The sequence below is a fragment of the Lithobates pipiens genome, unplaced genomic scaffold (assembly GCF_037356315.1).
Source record: "Lithobates pipiens isolate NorthernLeopardFrog02 unplaced genomic scaffold, aLitPip1_a1.2 Scaffold_3, whole genome shotgun sequence".
NCBI classification, from domain to species: Eukaryota; Metazoa; Chordata; class Amphibia; order Anura; family Ranidae; genus Lithobates; species Lithobates pipiens.
In genome coordinates, this window is record NW_027507790.1 from 118,409,497 (window position 1) to 118,429,409 (window position 19,913).

At 41.3% G+C, this 19,913-nt stretch overlaps 1 protein-coding gene across 2 annotated transcripts in view; it reads right to left on the reverse strand.

The window, feature by feature from the left end:
* Positions 1 to 19,913, reverse strand: part of DMXL1 (Dmx like 1) — a 217,247-nt gene that overhangs the window by 56,444 nt on the left and 140,890 nt on the right. Inside the window, exons 24-29 of one of the 2 annotated variants that reach the window (XM_077462224.1) lie at positions 18,360 to 19,432; positions 14,929 to 15,114; positions 11,296 to 11,372; positions 10,794 to 10,924; positions 1,295 to 1,543; positions 181 to 294 (exon numbers count right to left, since the gene is read on the reverse strand). In XM_077462224.1, the coding sequence (XP_077318350.1) occupies positions 181 to 294; positions 1,295 to 1,543; positions 10,794 to 10,924; positions 11,296 to 11,372; positions 14,929 to 15,114; positions 18,360 to 19,432 (1,830 nt within the window). The remainder of the gene's footprint in view (positions 1 to 180; positions 295 to 1,294; positions 1,544 to 10,793; positions 10,925 to 11,295; positions 11,373 to 14,928; positions 15,115 to 18,359; positions 19,433 to 19,913) is intronic. The other variant, XM_077462223.1, reaches the window with a different exon arrangement.

The window sequence follows — 19,913 nt, forward strand, 5'->3', positions numbered from 1 at the left end:
ATCACAACTGAAGGCTCTTTGTTTAAATCAACAATTAGAAATCCATAGAAAGATTACAAAAATGCAGCCTTATGACAAAAAAAGTAAAACTTAAAATAATGTAAAACCACTCTAATGCTGGTCTGTTTTCTTAGTAAGCAAAAATCAGGTTAAGGCCCCAGCTAAAATCTAAGTCCTTGCCTGCAGGGCTGGGAGGACTATGAGTACTGATGGCAGTAAGGGCTTTGGTAAAGCCAACACATTCCATGGAGAACACAACTACCTGATGAGGGCTGGGAATAGAAAAGTATTTCCCTGCCAAAACAAAGAAGAGAGAAAGAGTTCAGAGCATGTGATGGGCTGTCAAGGGTTTTAACAAAACACATTAGGGAGTGGTACTTATAAGAAGTCTGGGTATTCAGATTGACCACCTCATTTTAAATAAAATTGTTGGTTTTGCTACCTTTGATACTAAGCAGTTAATTTGTCACACTTTTACAATAATACATCTCCATACTTTAGGAAAATGACATTCAGACTACCAGGAATCTGCACCACAAAGTACAATACTGCAGAATAAAGATGAAGGCCTCCATTCAGTTGCTGTGAGCGTAAACAACTAAGGTACTTCTAAAACCATATTTTCAAATGTACTGAGCTGTATACGTTTATATTATACATGTACTGAAAGTTCACCCTTAGTTTATGCAATACCTGTTAAATAATCATAATTCAAAAACTATTAACTTTCTTTCTTAATTTTAAGTGTAAGATTTTAGTTAACGTGTGCTTACCTGGTCAGCAGACTCAGAGCACCCCCCAGAAGGGCTTGTTTTAATAATCACACATTTTGCAGAGCCCCCCAGGATTGCTATATTACACACAATTCATCCAACTCCAGTAGTCAAATGCTCCGAATAGCCCTCATCTACCTCACATATGCACGCATACAGCCAATAATATTATCCCCAAAGTGTTTTAATGGAGTAACATTTTTTATGGGCATATGATTTCAAACACTTTAAGTACATTTAGCCTCAAAATACTTACTAGACTGGAGATAATAAAAGTGGATTGTCCTTTTGGATTTAAACATTCTACCAAAATCCTCCTAACATATGTAAACACTGTGTAAACCTCAAAGGGTTCACCAAAGGGGTTAGAAGAGAGAGATTACATTTAAGTACAGTAAGCAAGTAGGTTGTTATGCTAGTTAATACTGATGTGCATAAAGAAATACAGAAGACATTACTGAAACATTCTTAGTTAAACATTTCTGACAACAATAAACAGATACATTTAAAAGAAGACCAACCTGTGACAGGTTTAACAGGCATCTGCCCCCTGCACGGGATTCGTGCTCCTCCTCCATAGACCGCAGACCACATTTTGTCATTCAAGGGGTGAGCAACGACACAGAATAATTCCTGGCTGGAGTGAGTGGCTAGTCCATGACTGAACAAGCTCAAGTAGACAGCAGTCAGAATTTCACAAAGCAGAATAGTGAGCCCTGGCTGAGCTTCCTCTCCAGCAGAATTCAGCAAGCGAATTAATGAAGTTATTCCTAAAAATATGAGCAACACACAACTTATCTTCAGCATTCATTATAAAGGGAATGCGTGTCTTTTTTTTTTAAATATACATTTTCTTTTACGATGGACACAACAAAATATCTAATCAGGCAAATATGAAATACAGTATACCGCATATAAATATTATGTAGCCTTCTGTATAGTCAGCAGGTGGAGCTTTAGGCGCCCTTTTTCTTCAATTTACAATCTGCAAGGAATAGCCTGTTTGCAGAGATCAACAACTCAAGCAGCAAATTGACACACAGTTTAGTCCATTTCCATGAGAGCCATGCAAGCAAGGAGGCTGAATTTGCTGTGCTCATACTGTGTCGTGCATTGATTTTTATACATATAACAATGGTTTAAAAAACAATTTAAAGTGGTAGTAAAAACATTTAAAAAAACAAAAAACAAACCCTTCAAGGTTTGTGCTAGTACGTACCACATGCTAGTACATTATGTAAGACCTACGTTGGAACGAAGCCCTCCAGCCATGGCTTCGTTCTAAGGCCTCCATCTTCACCCGGTCTTCCTTACGGGGACTAGGCCACCTGAAGAGCCATAATGATGTTACTCCTGCGTATGGGGGTCTCGGCCACAGCACACAGCTCTGAAGTAACAGTACGGGCATGCCGTTCTCTCAGAGTGCATGCACCGGCTGCTGCTTGCTAGAATATCTCCTAAACAGAGCACGTTTAGGAGATATTCATTTGACCTACAGGTAAGCTTTATTATAATTACTGGTTGCATGGCTAGACATGCAAGAGCAAATAAGGCCTTTAAGAGGGCCTCAAAATGGCAAATAAGGCCCCTTTCACACTGGGGTGGGAGGTGCGTCGGCGGTAAAGTGCTGCTATTTTTAGTGGCACTTTACCGCCAATTTCACGGCTGCTAGTGGGGCACTTTTACCCCCAAGAAAGGGTTAAAACCACCGCAGCAGCGCTAGGCCGGCGGTATGGGGAAAAATTGGGAGAAAACTCTGCGGCAAAAAAATATAAAAACTATAAACCTAAAAATGAATCTAATGCTGCTCCCCTGAAAAAGATTATAATACACTCCTCAGTTCAGATTTAGATAACATATAGGGGGTGCTAGTTGGCAAAAAATCATCAACGTGAATAACACCCCTCTCATTAATCAATATTTTGCCAATCTTAAACAAAATGTAATTTGTGCAACTACTCATAGTACATTCACCATAATATATGCCGGCGGTATAGCTGAGCTGCTCCATTGATTTCAATGGGCAAGAGCGGTGAAGGAGTGGTATATACACCGCTCCTTCACTGCTCCAAAGTTGCTGCTAGCAGGACTTTTTTTTTTGTTAGCATCCTGCCAGCATACCGCTCCAGTGTGAAACCCCTCGGGGATTTCCCATTGGAGAGACAGCAGCAGGAACTGTGAGGTGTTTTCTGGAGAACAGAAATGGCCGTATTTACTACTGAAATAGACCAATTCTAGAAGAAGTTATAATACCTTGGACTGTAAACTTTCAATTAAGGGGTTATTTGGGCATATTTGTACTGTCCTGGCATTTTGGGATCTCAAGAAACAATAGACACTCACAGGGGCGGACTGACCATTGGGGCACTCGGGCACTGCCCGAGGGCCCCATGCCAGTAGGGGGCCCCATCAGGGTTGCCATCCTCAATAAAACCAGGGACAGTATGTAAAAATCTGTGTTTTTTTTTAAAATCACAAGATTATAGCTGCCTCTCCAGTACCTTTTCAGTGTGTGTATGTGTATTCTGTGTGTATACTGTGTGTGTGTGTCTGTGTGTGTATACTGAATGTGTGTGTGTATACTGTGTGGCCCCATAATCTTCTATTGCCAGGGGGCCCCATAATCTCCTATTGCCCGGGGGCCCCATGAGTTGTCAGTCCGCCCCTGGACACTCAGTACATCAGGATTGATCAGTTTTCAAATATATATCATATTTTGTAGATGCTATAACTTTCACACAAACCTACAGTATCTCACAAAGTGATTACACCCCTCACGTTTTTGTAAATATTTTATTATATATTTTCATTCGTCAACACTGAAGAAATGACACTTTGCTACAATGTAAAGTAGTGAGTGTACAGCTTGTATAACAGTGTACATTTGCAGCCTCTTAAAAATAACTCACACAGTCATTAATGCCTAAACTGCTGGCAACAAAAGTGAGTACACCCCTAAGTGAAAAGGGCCAAGTTGGGACTGACGTGTCAATATTTTGTGTGGCTATTATTTTCCAGCACTGCCTTAACCCCCTTGGGCATGGAGTTCACCAGAGCTTCACAGGTTGCCACTGGAGTCCTCTTACACAACTCCATGACATCATGCAGCTGGTGGATGTTCGAGAGCTTGCGCTCCTCCACCTTCCATTTGAGGATGTCCCACAGCTGCTCAATAGGGTTTAGGTCTGGAGACATTCAGCTTCTTTAGCAAGGCAGTGGTCATCGTCTTGCGGGCCAGTCTTCAAGGAGTGGGTTCATGCTCTGCTTTGGCATGTCACAGTACATGTTGGCATTCATGGTTCCCTCAAGGAACCATAGCTCCCCATTGCCAGCAGCACTCATGCAGCCCCAGGACCCATGTCATACTCCCACCACACCATGCTTGACTGTAGGCAAGACACACTTGTCTTTGTACTCCTCACCTGTGTGCCGCCACAAACGCTTGACACCATCTGAACAAAATAAGTTTCTCTTGGTCTCATCAAACCACAGGTCATGGTTCCAGTAATCCATGTCCTTAGTCGGCTTGTCTTTAGCAAACTGCTTGCGGGCTTTCTTGTGCACCATCTTTAGAAGAGGCTTCCTTATGGGATGACAGCTATGCAGACCAATTTGATGCAGTTTGCGGCATATGATCTGAGCACTGACAGGCCGAACCCCATCCCTTCAACCTCTGCAGCAATGCTGGCAGCACTCATATGTCTATTTCTTAAAGACAACATCTGGATATGACGTTGAGCACATGCACTCAACTTCTTTGGTTGACCATGGCGAGACCTGTTCTGATTGGAACCTGTCCCGTCTGTATGGTCTTGGCCAACGTGCTGCAGTTGAGTTTCAGGGTCTTGGCAATTTTCTTATAGACTAGACCATCTTTATGTAGAGCAACAATATTTTTTCAGATTCTCAGAGTTCTTTGCTGTGAGGTGCCATGTTGAACTTCCAGTGACCAGTATGAGAGTGAGAGCGACAACACCAAATTAAAATAAACACACCTGCTCCCTATTCACACCTGAGACCTTGTAACACTAACAAGTCAGATGACACCGGGGTGGGAAAATGGCTAGTTGGACCCAATTTGGACATTTTCACTTGTCATTTGTTGCCAGCGGTCTAGACATTATTGAATTATTTTGAGAGGACAGCAAATTTACACCTTTATACAAGCTGTGCACTCACTACTTTACATTGTAGCAAAGTGTTATTTCTTCAGTGTTGTTCCATGAAAAGATATAATAAAAGAATTACTGTACATCAGCAAAACCAAAAAGTCTTTATCTATTTAGCCAATGTGTTACTACGCTTAGGGATCGGTTTTGGTTGTGGAAAATCAAGCGTGGTTAGACAATGAACTGCTTCACTTTGTCCAAAGTGGACAGCATTCGGTACAAAAACTGTGTACCTCATAAGCTTCAGGGGAGGTTTCAGAAGTGTAAAATTTATCAAAGAATGCAGACATAGTGGCATAGAAATCTGCTCGATTTCCAGGGAAAGGGAAAAGCCATCAACCTGAGCAGTATTGTGTTTCCTTGCACCGTTGCTAGTAATAGGATTCTCAGTGGAGTCCTCACAGTTCAGGAGTGTGAAATGGATGGGGTTTTGCACGTTTGTAGAAGGTGCTGTAACCAGGCACTGGTCAAGTTCTTGTGGCTCTGTTTCTGTAGAAGACGACAGCCACTGGAATGCAGCAAGGCTGGTGGAAACATGTCATCTGAGAAGTGTGATACAGTAACCTCTTCCTTCTAGAAGAGACTATCCATATAGGAGAAAAAAACCACCAAATTTTAAAGTTACTTGCTGAAAAGCATTAGAGACAAAAAAAAAGCAGGGAGTGCCACAATAAATTGGCCACTTACCAAAATCCTCTACCCACTAAACAGTCTAGTGAATGATGCCATGCAGTGTTTGAATTCCATATAAGAGGAAACCCTGTCTGACCCTACCCACAAAGCTGGGCTTAGTGAGGTTCAGGCTTCGCCTGTCATGACGGGCTCCTCAAAAGGGGTTTTAGGATCTGGGAACCATAGAAATGGGCCATGGCTCTGGAACTGTATAGCAGCATGAAAATTTTACATGTTGAAATTTGTGCTAGGGTGAGCATCTAATGCAGGTTCCAGTATTGGAAGCATACAATACAGGCCTGGGTAGAGTTCCCTAGGTAATTACTGAGGGCAACCGATCTGAAAACTGCTAGCTTACACCGTTTAATAAGCAGTCATATGTTTATAGAAGATTCAGATAAAAAAAATATAAAAAAAAATTTGTGATTTAACCACTTCATCCCCGGAAGAATTTACCCCCTTCCTGACCAGAGCACTTTTTTCGATTCGGCACTGTGTCGCTTTCACTGACAATTGCACGGTCGTGCAACATGGCTCCCAAACAAAATTGATGTCCTTTTTTTCCCACAAATAGAGATTTCTTTTGGTGGTATTTGATCACCCCTGCGGTTTTTATATAAAAATCGCAATAAGCGTTTGTTGATTGGTTTGCACAAAAGTTATAGCATTGACAAAATAGGGGATAGTTTTATGGTATTTTTATTAAATTTATAATTTTTTTTTTACTAGTAGTGGCGGCGATCAGCGATTTTTATTGTGACCGAGTATATGGCGGACACATCGGACATTTTTGGGACCATTGTCATTTATACAGCAATCAGTGCTATACAAATGCACCAATTCCTGTGTAAATGACACTGGTAGTGAAGGGGTTAACCACTAGGGGGCAGTGTAGGGGTAAAGTGTGTCCTGGGGAGTGTTTCTAACTGTGGGGATCGTGGCTACATGTGACACGTCACTGATCTCTGCTCCCAATCACAGGGAGCAGAGGTCAGTGACACTATCCCTAGGCAGAACGGGGAGATGCTTGTTTACATTAGTATGTTCTTCCTCTCTGTGAGGTGATTGAGGGTATCCCCGCGGCGCTCAAGTCCGCGGGACCTGTGACCCAACTCACAGAGCTTGTCAGGGGCGGGCAACGTATTAGGTACATTCGTTTTCCTGTACGAGCCCTTCTGCCGACATATATCGGCATGAGACGGTCGGCAATCGGTTAAATAGATCTCCACAGGAGAAAAGATCATTCATCTAAGGATACGAGCAAAAAATCAAGCATCTTGAAGTGGGTGGTTTTATATGGATATGCTCTAGGATCCACTCTGCAAAAGTTTTTTATAGGGTCGAATCACAAGAATGTAGCAATACGAAACCCCATGGTCTATGAATAACAGTCCTGTGTAATTAACCACTTCAGGACCGCCGTATTGCCATTGTACGTCAGCACAATGGCACAGGCAGGCAGAATCACGTACATCTACGTGATTGCCTTCCAGCGGGTGGGGGGTCCGATCGGACCCCCTCCCGCTGGATACGGCGGTCCGATTCGGTCCAGGAGCGCTCCGTGAAGAGGGGATGGCCGTTCGTTTTCGGCCACCCCCTCTGGATCGCTCCTGGCCAATGAGAAGCTTCCTCCCCTGTGTATTGTTTACACAGGAAGGAGGAAGTGATGTCATTCTCCTCGGGGCGGTCTTTTTGACCGGACTACGAGGAGAAGAGTAAAAGTAAGTGTGCACGAACACTACACTGACATGTAGGTACACACAGGCACACAAACCCCCCCCCGATCGCCCCCCGATCCCCCCCCGCCCCCCCTCCCCCCCCAGTCACAGTGTCACTGATTGCATTGATCATTTCTTTACTGATCAATGCATTCAGTGTCAGTTGTGACAGTAAAAACTGTCAGGACAGTTAGTGTTAGGTCCAGGGTAGCCCCCTATCACCCCCCAATAAAGATTTAACCCCCTGATTGCCCCTAGAGTTAACCCTTTCACCCCCTTTTGCCAGTGTCACTAAGCGATCATTTTTCTGATCGCTGCATGTGTCGCTAGTGTCGCTAGGTAGCTAGTTATTTTTTTAGGTTCACCGCCAGGTTTTTATATCGCTAGGTACCCCGATATACTACCCAATAATGTTTTTAACCCCCTGATTGCCGCTAGTTAACCCTTTCACCCCCTTTTGCCAGTGTCACTAAGCGATCGTTTTTCTGATCGCTGCATTAGTGTCGCTACAGTCGCTAGGTAGCTAGTTATTTTTTTAGGTTCACCGCCAGGTTTTTATAGCGCTAGGTACCCCGATATACTACCCAATAATGTTTTTAACCCCCTGATTGCCGCTAGTTAACCCTTTCACCCCCTTTTGCCAGTGTCACTAAGCGATCATTTTTCTGATCGCTGCATGTGTCGCTAGGTAGCTAGTTATTTTTTTAGGTTCACCGCCAGGTTTTTATATCGCTAGGTACCCCGATATACTACCCAATAATGTTTTTAACCCCCTGATTGCCGCTAGTTAACCCTTTCACCCCCTTTTGCCAGTGTCACTAAGCAATCGTTTTTCTGATCGCTGCATTAGTGTCGCTACAGTCGCTAGGTAGCTAGTTATTTTTTTAGGTTCACCGCCAGGTTTTTATAGCGCTAGGTACCCCGATATACTACCCAATAATGGTTTTAACCCCCTGATTTCCGCTAGTTAACCCTTTCACCCCCTTTTGCCAGTGTCACTAAGCGATAATTTTTCTGAACGCTGCATCAGTGTCGCTAGTGTCGCTAGGTAGCTAGTTAACTAGGCTCCCAAAAAGTCCCCCACATGTGGTATCCCCGTACTCGGGAGAAGCAGCAGAATTTATTTTGGGGTGTAATTTGACTTCTGCCCATAGCATGTGTGAGCAATATATCATTTAGTGACAACTTTGTGCAAAAAAAAAAAAGTTTGTAATATTCCCGCAACTTTTGGCAAAATATAAAATATTCCATGGACTCAACATGCCTCTCAGTAAATAGCTTGGGGTGTCTACTTTCCAAAATGGGGTCATTTGGGGGGGTTTTGTGCTATTTTGGCATTTTATGGCCTTCGAAACTGTGATAGGTAGTGAGGAGTGAAATCAAAAATTTGCACCCTTAGAAATCCTGAAGGTGGTGATTGGTTTTCGGGGTGTCGTGCGCGACTAGACTCCCAAAAAGTCCCACACATGTGGTATCCCCGTACTCGGGAGAAGCAGCAGAATGTATTTTGGGGTGTCATTTCACATATAACCATGGCATGTGTGAGCAATATATCATTTAGTGACAACTTTTTGTAAAAAAAAATTTTTTTTTTTTTTTTTGTCATTATTCAATCCCTTAGGACAAAAAAAATAAATATTCAATGGGCTCAACATACCCATCAGCAATTTCCTTGGGGTGTCTACTTTCCAAAATGGGGTCATTTGGGGGGGATTTGTACTGCCCTGCCATTTTAGCACCTCAAGAAATGAGATCGGCAGTCATAAATTAAAAGCTGTGTAAATTCCAGAAAATGTACTCTAGTTTGTAGACGCTATAACTTTTGCGCAAACCAAAAAATATACGCTTATTGACATTTTTTTTACTAAAGACATGTGGCTGAATAAATTTTGCCCTCAATGTATGACTAAAATTTAGTTTATTCGATTTTTCTTATAACAAAAAGAAGAAAATATCTTTTTTTTTCAAAATTTTCGCTCTTTTTTCATTTATATCGCAAAAAAAAAAAATCGCAGAGGCAATCAAATACCATCAAAAGAAAGCTCTATTTGTGGGAAGAAAAGGACGCAAATTTCGTTTGGGTGCAATATTGCATGACCGCGCAATTACCAGTTAAAGCAGCGCAGTGCGAAATTGCAAAAAGACCTCTGGTCCTTAAGGTGTTTATTGGTCCGGAACTGAAGTGGTTAAGTTTTCAAAAGTTTTCTGTGGGAGGTAGTACATGTCTAAAGAATGAATGATGTGTATCACAATGAATGAAAAATGGTGCTAAGCAGCATACACATATAAACTTGGGACACAACCAGTGCAAATGCCACAAAAACACAATTTTTAGTAAAAATAAAATAAATAAATCCCCTATGGACTGGGACCCGTGGATTAAAGATCCGCGGAGTACGCAACTCACATGACCTTGATCTCAGTCCAACCCAGCGGTCGGTCCTGTTTTCTGGTTTATATTGTACTTTTATTGTTTTATTCTATAAGTTTAATGACGAACACAGGCATTACTTAATGTTGTATGTATGACAAACACAACTCATTGTAAGATCCACTATGATAGCTACCTATCACTTCCATCGAATCTTACGATGTTGCTATTCTAGATTGGATTTTTTTTTGTTGAGAAGCACGTTAACAGTTGTAGCGCAACATGGTGTTGATACTTATATATCCTTTAACAACCTGCGTGTTTATCACTGTAATTGTGTGTAATTGCTCTTTTTTTTTTTTGTGTTTTGATACTTCCTGTACACATTGTATCTTAAGAAAAAACTTCAATAAAACTTTAAGTTGAAAAAAAAAAAAAAAAATCCCCTATGGACAGAAGTGGCAGATAAAATAGTGTTAAGAGAAAAAGTGTTAACAGCTGTGTAGCTAGCAAAGATCATAGAGAAAAAGGATTATTCTAGGTGTCTAAGGCCGGGTTCACACTGGTACGACAAACGCTCCGACACTTTCCCTATGGGGGGCGTCTTAACTGGTACTACTTTGAAAATGCTCCCTGTACTACTTTGGTCAGACTTTGATCCTACTTCAGCCCATTGACTATCACTGAAGTAGGATCAAAGTCGGATCCTTGTCCTAACCATCCGGATTTGGCATCCGACATTGCGTTATTTCCTGCCCCCTGCTGTAGCCCCTCCCATTGTGTGTTTGTTTTGATTGGTCAAAGGACAAGTCGTACTATCTGAAAAGTCAGATCAAAGTAGTATCCTGTTCATGAAAGTCTGATGGATGTAGGACCAATGTAGGACTGATGTCGCAGAGCAAAGTAGGATGAAAGACTGTCGTGCAGTATAGTGTGAAACCGGCCTCAATTAGGAGATCAGCCAAGCTGCACAATAGCAGCCCTTACAGCTTCAGCTGATAAGGGGCACAACCGAGTCACAAATATTAACAGGTTATAAATAGATAGATATTTTTACAGCTCTTAGAAACCAAAGTTTTGTTTAGATTACCTGGCCAATGAGTGGGAGATGTGTTTGGTATCACTGCTTCATCCAGACTTGTCGTTCTCATTGGTTGTCTGTGAATAAGCAGAACACTCTGGTACACCATACCTGTAAATGGATTGGTCTGCATGGAGGCACTGAAATAAAAAAAAAAAAAAAAAAAGAAGTTTTTGATTTAACACAGGGTTTCACATATGTTTACATTCGCATTGTGCAGCCGCAACCCCCTGGTCTGACTTGTATGTTTCAGAATCAAGGTTGCTGCTGGCAGGCTCAATGAACCCCATTCACTTTAGTTTGCACAGCACTGAACACAGCCAAAAGCACAAGAATGCCTGTGTATGCCCATGCATAAACATGTATTTTAGAGGATGTTTAAAGTGACAGTAACTAACTTAGATTTTAAAGTTTTTCCTTTGAGTTACTGAAGATTTCCCATTTCCAGTGTTTTAGTTTTCAAAGTCATGTTGGCTTATACAACATAAGCAGAAATATAAATGTACTTTACCTGTTGGCTTGCCCTCCACAAAGGCACTGATATATGCAGGCAGAAAGAGATGCAGCCAGAGAATGCATTACATAAATCTGGAGAACGAAAGATAAAATATGTCTGTAAATATTCTCTAGATAAAATGAAAAACTCTCACCAAAAAATGACTAGCAGTTAATTCAGGTATTAAATAATACATTGATGAGTACCTTGCAAGATATAAAGTTGGTTAATGTATATGTTATGGAGGTGCTCAAAACGTTTCAAGCACTAGGATTCAATATTTAAAACAAACTTTATGATAGTACTTTTAGACCCCAAAGTATGCATTCTGGTTATTCAACCAGAAGAAACGGTTCCAGAAGAATTTCAAACATCTAGTACCAGACTACTCCTTGTGACCTGCATATTAATTGCACGATTACCCTCCCACATTCACCAAGTAGAGGGAATCATGTCAATAGCTTACTAGAAAGGGAAAAACTACAGTACCAACAGTGCCCAAATAAGTTCACCAGACTTTAGGAAAATTATATGGAGCTTCCACATTGGCCCCACCTAACGTCATTTTAGACTTGATGGCAAATCAGCATAATACACATATAAAAAGAGTAATGATCAGACACGGGAGGAATTGAACTACTCTACTTGGCAGACAAATGAACAAAAGGTAATATACATTACTTAACCATTTATTTATTGTGATGTACTAAGATTCTAAACATTTTAGATTGCAAGCTCTCAAGAGCAGGACCCTCAGACTCCTTTGAGTTTTTTTTTTTTTTAAAGAATCATTTTTATTGAGTTTTCAGTGGTATATAAATTGCCCACGCAGGGGCCATACAATTCCCACGCAGGGGCAAACCTTCAAGTGTGGCAACAGGGCACATAAGAACATATTCTCTTAACATATAATCTGTTCCTGATGCAGCAACAGGCCGCAACAGGGCAGGTCAAAAAAACACAACCTTAACTACACCCCAATGCGGGGAGAGGGTATTGCAGGAGGATTTGTGCCAAGTGTGATACGTACAGGATAAAATATCATCGGGGCATTTGGGTCAACCCATCGTCTCACTCTGACCTTAATAGAGAACTATGGATTATTCACTACATCAGTTGCCGTAGTGGTATAATCTAACCAGCAGGTCCACACCTTCTCGAATTTTTGTGGACAACCCCTGCTCAAGTAGGTGGCCTTATAGGAGGGGCAAACTAGCGTTCACCAGGCTTTTCCAGAATTTGATGGAGGGGGGAGACGATTGCTTCCAGGTCATGGTGATGGCCTTTCGTGCATAGTACAATAACAAGGATATAAGTGTCTTCCTAGCTCTGAGAAGCGGCATTTGCTCCACTAACCCCAGCAGACAGTATTTAGAATCACAAGGGATACTGATCCCAGTAACCCTGCCTATCACCAGGAGAACCCCCTTCCAGTAACCCTCAATCGCTGGACAAGTCCAGAAGATGTGAATGAAGTCTCCTGGCCGATAGGAGCACCGCCAGCACGCCGAGGAATGCGTCGGTGACATCTGATGCAGTCTGTGGGGCGTGTAGTGGGCCCTATAAACAATTTTGTATTGGACTAATTTGTCCCTGGCTGACACCAAAGGGGAGAATGGAAAATCCCAAACCTCCTTCCAGTCATCATCATCCAACCCCGGTATGTCCTCCGCCCATTTCCTGCGGAGGGAGGACAACTCGGGGACGGCAGCGACCAGCAGGGACTCATAAAGCTGAGACATGGGTTTCTCCAGGTCTTTTACCCTAAGGATGGATTCAAGCTCAGAGTATTCTAGCACGACCGACTGACCTAAAAATTGACATCGATACGCATGTGCTATTTGAAGATAACGAAAATGGGCCCACGCCGGCACATTCAATTTAGTGCATAGTATATGGAAGGGAGTAAGTTCCCCGTTAGTGATAATATGTTTGAGAGTCAGGATTTTACATTTGGCCCAAGCCTGTGGGTCCGGGATGGTACTAAACTGCTGGAGGCTAGGATTCAGCCACAGGGGGGTGTGGGGAGACCAGGAGTTAGGCGGGGAGGCCCTCAGTGCCTCCCCCGCCCCCCACGCCCTAATAGTGGTGCGCATAGAAGGGGTGAGGCAGTGAGGAGTTTTTAGTCCCCTGAATATCAACCCCCTTAAGGCCTCCAGAGACCCCACGATAGCTGCCTCCAGGACCGTTGCAGCATTGGTCAGGTCCGGCCGCAACCACCAGTGGGCAGTTACAAGCTGAGTAGCTAAAAAATATTGGTGGCAATCAGGAAGAGCCAACCCCCCATTACCCACAGGCCTGGTAAGAGTGGTATATCTGAATCTAGGGGACCTGGGTCCCCAAATGAAGGAGAGGAAAAGCTGTTTCAGAGAGTTAAAGAAGGTTTTAGGCAGCCACTGTGGGGAATTCCTAAAAATATACGTAAGCTTGGGAAGGATCTTAATTTTTAGAAGATTAATGCGGCCTATAAGGGAGAGGGGAAGATTGCCCCACGCCTTCAATTTGGATTTGATCCCTACCAAAACAGGTTCAAGATTAAGCCGAATAAAGTCCTTGCTCTCTCTTGAGATAATGCCCAAGTAGGTAAACCTATCCACCCACTGCAGCGTGGCAGAGGATGGAGAGGTCTTGGCCCCTTCGTCCACCGGGAAGAGTTGAGACTTATGCCAATTCACCTTCAACCCGGTGAAGACAGAGAAGGCATCCATGATTCCGAGCGCGCCTCGCAAAGAGTCACCAGGGTCATTCAAAAAGAGCAGAAGGTCATCCACATAGAGAGCCACCCTCTCCTCCAGCCAGCCCACCCGAAGACCACGGACCTCAGCCGAACTCCGGAGAGCCTCAGCAATAGGTTCCATGGCCAGGGCAAACAAGGCCGGGGAAAGAGGGCAGCCTTGCCTGGTGCCCCTCTGCAGGGGAAACGAAGGAGACAAGGAGCCATTCAGTTTAATGCATGCCAGGGGACCAGAGTACAATGTGCGTATCCAGTCAATAAACCGCAGTGGGAAACCCATTCTTCTAAGCACCTCCCACAGATACACCCATTCCACCATATCAAATGCTTTTTCCATATCAAGGGTGGCAATAGTCCTAGTGCCTTGGTTATCGTGGGGGGCATGAATGTTGGAAAACAGTCTACGAATATTGATATCCGTGGACCTACCTGGCATAAAGCCAGTTTGATCAGAATCAGAGATTTGATTACTTTATTAATTCTAATGGCCAGTATTTTAGTCAATATTTTTAAATCGCAATTGAGAAGAGCTATCGGCCTGTAAGAGGCGCACTGTTTGGGAATGAGAACAATATGGGCCTCTCTCATAGAACGGGGCAGGGAGCCCTGCTGAAGACAAGAGCGATACATCTGAGCCAGCCTGGGGGCAAGGAGTTCTACGTGGGCTCTATTAATACTCTATGGGTAGCCCATCCGGCCCCGGGGACTTCCCTGCGGGGAATATCTGACGGCATATCTGTAGAAACTGTAATTTCAAATATAATTTTCTTAAATTGTGTGGCAAAATGTTATGTGGGTTCTGTGGGTGGGATCAAGAGTTTTTTTTTTTTATTGTAGGTTTGTTAAAGAAGAACTATTCCCAATAAAAATTGCGCAATTAAAAAAATAAAAAATAAATAAAATGAAAAACATACCTTGTTGTTTTGTATATCCGGATGAGGAGGTGAATCAAGATTTATTATGGCATGTAAGATATCATGAGTTAAGTTGCTCAGGTGTTGTAAAGGATTGGCTACAACAATTTTGGCACTTGCTGTGCAAGCAAAAAGGAGTGGAATTGAAGTCTGTTCTGTCTGAGGATTGGAAAGGAGTGAGCTATCCTAAATAAGAAAGCAAAGTAAAAAGGAGTATAAAAGGATAATAGTGTAAAATCACAGGCAAAGTAGAGAATCAAGTAAAGTAATTTAGTAAAAGCAATTACAAAAGGCATAACACATTCAGACCAAACACATCTACATCAAAATATAAATTGTGTTCAAGAGTCAAAACAAGTTAAAAATAAACCAACTATTTTGAGACCATTTTTTACATGCATTCAGGAAATGGCAGCTTGTAATGAATAATGAAATTTAGGACATTGCAATAATAAAATATATCTGAACTCAAGAAAAAAAAAATGTGAGAGAGATATTATATATATATATATATATATATATATATATATATATATATATATATATATATATATATATATATATATATATATATATATACACACATATACACACACACACATATATACATATACACACACACACACACACACACACACACACACATATTATATTATCCCCTTGCTGCCGAGCGTACGCAGATGTGTGTACTCGGCTTCCGGGGGTTATACCGGGATGATGCCCGGCCAGCCAAAACCACCGATGCAGCTACCGGGGCTCCCGTTTAATCCGGAGCACCGATGCAGAAGCTGATGCCTCCGGCGGCTAGGGAAGGACTGGAATGAAGCCGTAAGTGGCTTCATTCCAGTCTCCTAATGGTAAACACGGAAGCGACGTCATGACGTCACTTCCCGTTTACTCGGCTGCCAATGGAGCCGGGTTTAGGTTTAAAAATATATACAGTATTCAGAATCGCCAAAAACAGAGATCTGAATACTTTGAAGTGTAAAGGAGGGATCGGGGGTCCCTCCATAAAGAGTACCTGTCACCACCTATTACTGTCACAAGGGATGTTGACATGCCTTGTGACACCAATAAAAGTGATCAAAAAGCAAAACAAAAAACTATTTATTCATTTTAAAATAAATAAAAATAATTTTTTAAAGTGCCCGCCGTTCCCGTGAAGCAAAGAAAACGCATACGGAAGTCTCGCCCGCATATGTAAACAGTGTTCAAATCACACGTGAGGTATCGTTGCGATCGTCAGAGCGAGAGCAATAATTCTAGCACTAGGCCTCCTCTAACTCTAACCTGGTAACAGGATTTTTTTTTTAAAGTGTCGCCTATTGAGATTTTTAGGTACCGTAGTTTGTCGTCATTCCTCGAGTGCATGCAATTATAAAGTGTGACATATTTGGTATCTATTTACTCGGCGTAACATTATCTTTCACATTGGGCTAATTTTACGGTTTAATTTTTTTTCAATTCATGAAAGTGTCCCTTTTCCCAAAAAGTTGAGTTTAAAACACCGCTTCGCAAATACTGTGTGACATAAAATATTTCAACAATCGCCGTTTTATTCTCTAGAGTCTCTGCAAAAAATTATATATATATATATATATATATATATATATATATATATATATATATATATATATATCTATATATATATATATATATATATATATATATAATGTTTGGGGGTTCCAATTAATTTTCTAGCAAAAAATATGGATTTTAACTTGTAAACACCAAATGCCAAAAATAGGCTTAGTCATGAAAGGGTTAAATATCTATAAATAAAACTGCTTCAAAAGTTCTTCTTGGAAGTGGTAAAAATGTGTCACCATACAACTCAGAAATCACAATAAAAAAAGTCAGAATGCACACCTCCCACACTAGAAGTCGTGGTTGACTTATTTTCCTTTCTTTCCTTTATTCTGACTTGGTGATCCTGCTGGTAACACATGCCTAAGAAAATAATGCTCTGATTTATAACTAGAAACACCTCCCCCTACTGAGTTCCATAACATAGGCTGGAAGTATTCTGTAGTTTGAAGAACACAGATGGAAAAGCTAATAACATTGTTGGAGCTGTCCATACAGAACACAGGAATTCCACAAGGACATTGTATTAATGTGGCAGGATTAACGTGTATTTTTATGTATTTACAGAAAACTTACTTGGCCTGCATTCACCACATCTTACAGATTAGTCATTTACAAGGTATTCCATTTTTGTTCTTAGGTTTAGATATATTTTAATTATGTTTACTGTCCAGCCACATTTTCCAGGACTTCAACCTAATTATGCCTGTATTCACAGCACTGCATTGTGTTATTTCAGGTGGTGTGTTGTCATTCAATTTGGTATGTCAAAGCACCTGCAAAACGCACCTTTGTCTCATGACATAACTGTGTGTTGTGGTGTTCTGCATCTAAATAAAAGGGTGCAGTTTTCATTTTCTGTTCGCTCTGTTGCATTCAATATACAGTATATGTACTGCTTTAACAAAACACTCAGCATGCCTGTGTTAATGTAATACAGCAGAGTGCACATGGAAGAATGGGCCCTTCATTGTTTTTACATTTCAGAAAACAATCGCAGCTCAAGTCATGTGGTAATGTGCTTGTCTGTTCATTATGAGTACACATGGCCTTAGTGCCAAAGCATGGGCTGACATGATATATACAAGTCCTCATCAGCTAGTGCCTCTCTCCTCTGGAATTACTGACTAAAGAGTAGAAGGTATCATATAGGGCTGCAACTAACGATTATTTTCATAATCGATTAGTTGGCCAATTATTGTTTTGATTAATCGATTAACAACCTTAAAAAAAAAAAAAAAAATGGGTCAAATGGACGTTCATTTTCAACCACAGTGGCGGGAAAATGTCAAAATAGAAAACTTCTTGATCAAAGGAATTTTCAGACAGTGTATGTGGTTTTTGTTCAGAAATTAAGTAAAAATTCCAAACAAAATTCTTTCATTCAGCGAATGTGCAAAGATTTTTCATCTGAATATTCTCACCTGAAAAATGATCCGTGAGGCCAGCATAAGGTTCGGTACACACCTATGCCGTTTTTGCTTTTGATCTGTTTCTGCAGTTTTTTGTTGTGCATTTTGATTTTTGCGCATGTGATTTTACTGCAATTTGCGTTTTTTTGCATTTTTTTTTGGGCAGATTAAAAAACACAAATTGCATTACATTATTTTCTGCAGCTTCTCCATTGAAGTACATTGAGCCAAAAAACTGTTTTGTTTTTTGTATTTTGGGTATTGCAATTTGCTTTGAAGCCAGCACCACAACAGGGGATTTTACAGTAGTAGTTGAACCAGAAAGATGACGATTTTGTTCTAGAAATCATTTTGCTACACAAAAGGACAAAAACAACTATATGGAAATAAGGAACGAGGAGGTTGAACATACATATATCAGAAGGAAAATACCTGCTGTGACTCCTGCAAAAGTAGTATTAATTCCATACGTACAGAGGCCAAACCACCACCATGAGAGCCATGAAGTACACAAAAACTCAGGAACATTCTTAACAGCGATTGAAATTTCAACAGCCACTGACGTCTCTCAAGGAGTTTTTTTTTCTGCTTTGACGTGGCTTGATCCAAAGAGTCATCCAAGCTATCTTCATAAGAATATTCAACTGCTCCCACAGAACTCAGCTCATCCACATTAACACAATATTTACAAATCTTTTGAAGAGCGACAACTGCTCTTTCCAGCCAGTTATACAGCTGATATCTCAGTTTTCCACCATCAACTTCATAACCCGTGGATAATGTTCGCAGCTCCCCAGTAAGAATCTTTAGGCAAGCTCTAAACTTAAGCTGGGCAGCTATCACATCTTCTGTGGGACTAAGAAAATCATTTTCATTAATGCTACAGGAATCTGAGTAACTTTCACTGGTCATCACTTGTTTATTGCTTTCTGTGCTTTGTGAAGGTTTCACATCCTTCATTGATAATCCAGATGCCTCAGATTCTTCATCTGTCTCACTATCCCACTTGAATTCTAAGGGTTCATCTTCGATTACCATTGATGGTTGGCTCCAATCAAATGAACTAACAGAATGTGTTTGCTTCGTAGAGGACAAGTCAGATAAACCATTGACCATGGAGCTTGACCAGTCAAAGTCACAAGCTGAGTCTTTCTTTTCTCCGTGTGAGGGAGATACAGGTGTGGATAATTTACTAGTATCCGCCAGACTTGAAGTTCGAAGTAGAGGCTTAGATTTTTTCACCACTTTAGGCATTTTGGATAATATCTCAAGGGCTAGCATTGGACATCCAGCTTGTAAATGAGCATGGGCAGTGGTGAAAAACAACCTTCTTTCACTTAGGTTAATTTTGTCAGCCAAACCATTTTCCATAGACAGGCACACTTTAGTAGAGGACGATTCTGAAGAGCCAAAATGACGTCTCAATAACATTGGATGAGTTCTTAAAAAATTATAGAAATTGAAGACTGATGGATCACAACTTGAAGACAGGCTCAAAGAATCGTCTGCAAGACAAATAATGTTGATAAGAACATTGTAAGCAAATGTAATTGTGCCTAGCAATATGATACCAATATCTATATTTTTTTTAATGCTGCAATTTTTAAATATTGTACATAACGATTAGAAACATTTTAATAAAGCTTGAGTCACAAGTATAAACCCCTACTTCCCCTTAACTCAGATTGTATCAGGTGTTCCTGCTCAATTTGCAATGGCTAAATGTGGGCATGGCTTAAATCACACAAAATATTGGGCATGGCTTAAAGAGGTGTAGTTTAATAGACTGAGATGACCTACATAGTGCAGAATGCAGTAATGTAAATAGGGAATGTACAGTGCCGGGTGTACGGCAGTGGATAGTATGCAGACGAGAAGTGTATGGCGGTGCGTAGTATGTGCAGGAGAGGAGTGCAGAGTGTATGCAGGTTGGTAGTATGTGCAGGAGAGAAGTTTGAAATGTATGGCGGGTGCCAGAATGTGCAG